Below are 5,149 nucleotides of genomic sequence, written 5' to 3' on the forward strand. Positions count from 1 at the left end.
GAGAATTAGATCGGGTTGGCTACGATTAACAGTGAATTAAAATGGCTCGCTACACACTCACCGTAAAAAAGGCTTGCAGACCCTCTTCTAAGTGATACAATGCATCTGTATGAAAAACGGATTACCTGTATGACAATGCACGATGTTTTATAAAAGTGCTATTATATATATGAAACATGGATTACATGATAATGTACAGAATATGAAGTTCAGATTAGTTGTTTGTGTCGGAAATAATACTATTTTTTTTACTGAATTTTTATCTTAGGGATAATATTGGTCTGATATTGGCCAATGTACAGGGAATGTATGTATCCCATGATGCCGTGTAGATGACGTCATGACTGTCACATGATCTCCATGTCTGTGTGTCGCCCGGAGAAAGTGGTGATTCTTCCGCAGCGTATTTTCCTACAAAATCTCCAAGATGTTGGCCTTCATAGGGAGGATACTGGAGTGGTTTAAGTCCTTATTCTGGAAGGAGGAGATGGAACTGACGCTCGTGGGTCTACAGTACTCGGGAAAGACGACGTTCGTGAATGTTATAGCGGTAAGAAAGCGGCGAGCCAGCGAACACACACCCTTCCTCTACATGCTTGTTGCATCTGATCTCTCAAACGCAAACGTTGTGTGCGTGATGCTGCGTTATAAATAAAAAAAATTGCAGCCAGAACTAAATTTTGTGTCTTCCTTTCCTTTCCAGTCGGGGCAGTTCAGCGAAGACATGATACCGACAGTCGGATTCAACATGAGGAAAGTGTCAAAGGGGAACGTTACAATCAAGGTGAGATGATCTGTACTGCTGCACTGTGATCTTATGCAAATGACGTTTGGTACATGACGTGTTTTTTTTTCAAGGTTGCAGAGTTGTGTGTTTGTGTGAAAAATATTTACTGGTTAATGATATTCATGGGATCGATAACATATAGACCCTATCAAAGTAGTTTTATAGGGGGTGTTTGTATCATAAATTTAGTATTAACAATTTGAAGTATAGCATTATGTTTTTTCTCGCTGCCTACAGAGTGTGTGAGAGCATTTAGTGATTTCTAACCTTTGTGAGACCATGGATAGAAGGTCTAACCTCCCTCCCCACATTAGAATGTCGATACAGTAATACAGTATCTAGTGCACAACACTTGCCCATCCTGTGTCTGAAATGGTAACCATATCCAGGATGTGTGTGTCATATGACCTAACATGTGTCATCAGCTCTCCGCCCCCCTCCCACAGATTCATGACTCTGACTCACTTCTTACAAGACCTTCTTGTAAAGAATGCCTTAATTGGATATCCATGTAAGAACCCAACTTGGATCATCTCTCAAGTGATAAATGTATACATATGTGAGAGTAGAATCAGCATTCCACGGGTAGAGATCTTTACTGGATTCTCTGTCAGCAGAGACTCGCATCAGACAGTAGAGATCCCTATCTGAGTCTCTGCTGGTACAATCTGCAATTCTTGTTTGCAGTATCATATGCATACAGCATTAAAAAAATATTTAGGTTTTATGGCAAGCACAGACCTGTAAAATGATATCAGTAGCTACCAGTTAAGTGATTGAATATGGATTTTTATATTTGCTACGTATTGACTGTTACCACCTATGGCATATTAAACAAACAATGGTTTCTGAACAGTTCTAGTAATATGATCCATACTTCCTAAATTCATAGTGCAGGTAAATTTCCAATATCACTTGCACCAGTGCAGGTATGCAGAAAAAAAATACTTCAAGCCCAGACAATACTAAAGGTTGATGGCTGAGCCATTCTAATGCATCATGAGTTATTCACGAACCAAAATGGCATCTTGTGGCGCAATTAGTTGTAGAGCCACTGGTGTATACTGTACATGTATATAATACAGTATATTTGATTCTGACAACTTCTTGTTTTGTATTGTACTTCATCCCGCTCTATGGAGAATTGCTAAAAGCAGTACAGGAACACCTGCTCCTCTGGGGCCATAAAATATGTGACTGCCGTGTGACTTGCCTCCACTGGGGACTATGTTTATGACTGCAGTGGTTGTGGAGGTGAACTATCATTGGTGCAGTGTTAAAAGCTGATAAGATATAGGGATCTCCCCAGAGAGGGACTATGGATGGGGCTGGCAAGCAAAGATGATCAATATTAAGGACATCCAATGCAATTTTAGGACAGCAGAACAAACAAATTTCTGATATCCACATTTATTACCATTTCTTAGGTCGTCATGTCACTTCATTCTTCATCATTATTTCATACTTGAAGCATTTGAAACCAGCTACATGACTGTCATGAGGAGTTCTTATCTTGTATTCAAATGTAACCTAAAGCTTTGAAAGTTCTGATTACAAATGATTTTTTTCTTACGTTCAGATGTTTCGATCTTAATTCTTGCTACATCTTATTCTGTTGACTGAGTTGCATACAGATTCCTTCTAAAATGGAATAATCAAAAACCTTCATTTGCACTAGTAACTCAGCCAGCTCTCAAATATATTCAAATGCTACCTGTAATGTATTTATTGTTTCTTGGTATTCAGTTCAGATGTGTACATAAAAAGCAACATATGCAGGAAAGGCATAACAATCTAAGATCTCAAATGTATGCTTCCGTAACAGCCTCTTGATTAGGTAGCTCGGGTCAATTTTAAAGAATGGCCAGAGTCGGACTGTCCCCTTAAGAGCAGTTGTAAATATGTTATGGCTGCTGCCTTCTGTGTGTCCTTTGTTACATCAATGCTGTACTTACAATGCTACCCTATTATTTCTATGCCAAGGCAATCAATTTAGTCATATATATTTCCATGTCTCCAATGCAAATTTAATCATTTGTCATACTCCGTCACTTCAGATGCATTATGACATTCACCACACATATATCGATATTTCATCCTTGTGGAGTTAAATCAATTTTGTTCTGATATTGTAATTCTTGTCACATTATACACAAGGAAGAAATGTGAAATCATAGTAATTTTTTTCATTTTGTTGATATTTTTGTTTTTTGTTCCCTAGCTGTGGGACATTGGTGGGCAGCCCAGGTTCAGAAGCATGTGGGAACGCTACTGCAGGGGTGTCAACTGCATCGTGTAAGTAGAGATTTATCTGAAACACTGTTCTGACATGTTCCGACAAAGCCCCAAAACCTCTGCCTCTGTCTCCACATTTTCTCTGGGAAATGTGTTCTGTTTTATGTTTCATCCATTGTGAAATATAGTGCAGTAGTATATGTAACTACAGTAGTGCAAAGTGGAATGCACCAACTTTTTATGGCCATGCATATAGTTCTGCCATTTAATGATATCATTAAGTTGATAAGACTTGTAGCAGGAGGGTCTGGGTAATCTACATCTAGTTGTTACAGAAGTACTCTGTAAAATTCCATTAGCTGATGAGTGTTGAGAAGAAATGTTTTGTGCATTGGTTTTGTCATAGAAAAATCAGGCTACAAAATGATCGATGAATCACCTTCTCTGAGATCATCTCGTTTGCTCTCCCCCATAGATACATGGTGGACGCGGCGGATCATGAGAAACTGGAGGCAGCACGGAACGAGCTACACAACCTCCTGGACAAGCCACAGCTGCACGGCATCCCGGTACAAAAATGTTCCTGCGCTGGCCCGGTGTATTCTAGCAGAGCTCTGTTGTTGGGCTCAACTTCAGGGTCTATGGCTGTTGATTGATAATGTTGAGAAGCAGTTCATAAGACTCCAATAATGACTATGATGAATAGTATAGTTGTGTATTTTATGTTATGTTACCATAGGTCTGTATTTGGATCATTGTTTAACTCTCTTTATCTGTCATCCAGGTTCTAGTTCTGGGGAACAAGAAGGACCTGCCCAATGCTCTAGATGAGAAGGAGCTGATCGAAAGATTGTAAGTCTTAATTTTATTGATAACCTCCAGTGATATCTGGTATTAATTATGTTTTTTTTGGGCCACTAGTATTTCAAATGCCTGAAGTATAAAATGACCCAGACTTTTTTGTTTGTTTTGCGCTCCTGAAATTGCATTGGATACTTTTTAAAAGTGCCTATCAAGGAGAACCACTCTATTCCAAATCAATACTACAACAGACACCAAATCATTGGTGGGGAAAATTGCATGACAACTTCTGAGTTTTAAAAGGTTCAACAGTATGGACAATTTGTATGATAAGGATGCAATGATAGCTATAGCAGGGCTCAAAATATCACCTGCATATGCAGGTTAGTGCAGGTAAAATTGGAGCTGTGCAGGTGTTTCTTACCTGTACTGGTCCATGTACTAGGTTTATATGCAAATGTAGGTGCATGTAGATTTTTATTTCCTGCATTGACTGTCATCCACTATCATGTGGAATTGTATGTGTTCTAAGACATGTATCCTGTGTTGTAGGAACTTGTCTGCCATCCAGGATAGAGAAATCTGTTGTTACTCCATCTCGTGTAAGGAGAAAGACAACATAGGTGAGTAGGCAGGAAAAGATACTGTCTGCAGCAGGCAAAATTCTGAAACATCCTTGTTTTGCTTGTTGTATGCAGTGCTGTACATGGGGGTTGCCAGAGTGGTAACAAAATGCACAGGGTATGCAATGCAGCATGCAACTGCATGGCTGACTGAATGAAGATTGCCAAACAGAGAGCTGTATTGATAACGTGTGCAGCCAAACAGCATATGTCATTAGGCCGTACCAATTTGATGTGATGGTTCTCGGATTGAAGTTAGGAAGACAAGGAGCCCTTTCCTCAGCTGCCAAAATATGAGCATTTTCAGAACCCGAATGCTTTTTCTTTTTGCAAATGAGGAAAAATTGAAGCAGGCAAATTTGAGAACCAATTGGTGTGACTTTACATACATACATATGGGTCATCCACAGCATTGCTAGAAAATTGTCTCATAGCTATGGATCTGTGTCATTGTGATGCGATTATTATCATGATCACAGGATGACTTCACATGATCCAATTTCTCCTGCCTCTTCACAGTTATCTCCTAGAATTGATTCTGCATAATCATGAACAACATATGGATTCTGTATAAAGGGTAGAAAGTAGAATTATTATTGTCTGACTGTAGGTCATGGTACATGCATTTAGATACAAGAACAACAGCCTTGTTGCTGATGTTATAAACCTTTTAAAAGCTGCAATATATATATATATATATATA

The 5,149-nt window shown here is 39.0% G+C and overlaps 1 protein-coding gene across 1 annotated transcript in view; it reads left to right on the top strand.

Moving 5' to 3' along the window:
• The first annotated feature begins 312 nt into the window (after nucleotides 1-312).
• LOC109477292 (ADP-ribosylation factor-like protein 8B) overlaps nucleotides 313-5,149 on the top strand; it is a 5,856-nt gene continuing 1,019 nt past the window's right edge. The window contains exons 1-6 of the mRNA XM_019778394.1: nucleotides 313-550; nucleotides 704-784; nucleotides 3,009-3,082; nucleotides 3,498-3,591; nucleotides 3,807-3,874; nucleotides 4,376-4,446. Coding sequence (XP_019633953.1) covers nucleotides 428-550; nucleotides 704-784; nucleotides 3,009-3,082; nucleotides 3,498-3,591; nucleotides 3,807-3,874; nucleotides 4,376-4,446 — 511 coding nt within the window. The 5' untranslated portion in view covers nucleotides 313-427. The remainder of the gene's footprint in view (nucleotides 551-703; nucleotides 785-3,008; nucleotides 3,083-3,497; nucleotides 3,592-3,806; nucleotides 3,875-4,375; nucleotides 4,447-5,149) is intronic.

Source organism: Branchiostoma belcheri, unplaced genomic scaffold (assembly GCF_001625305.1).
Source record: "Branchiostoma belcheri isolate BF01 breed outbred unplaced genomic scaffold, Haploidv18h27 scaffold4, whole genome shotgun sequence".
NCBI classification, from domain to species: domain Eukaryota; kingdom Metazoa; phylum Chordata; class Leptocardii; order Amphioxiformes; family Branchiostomatidae; genus Branchiostoma; species Branchiostoma belcheri.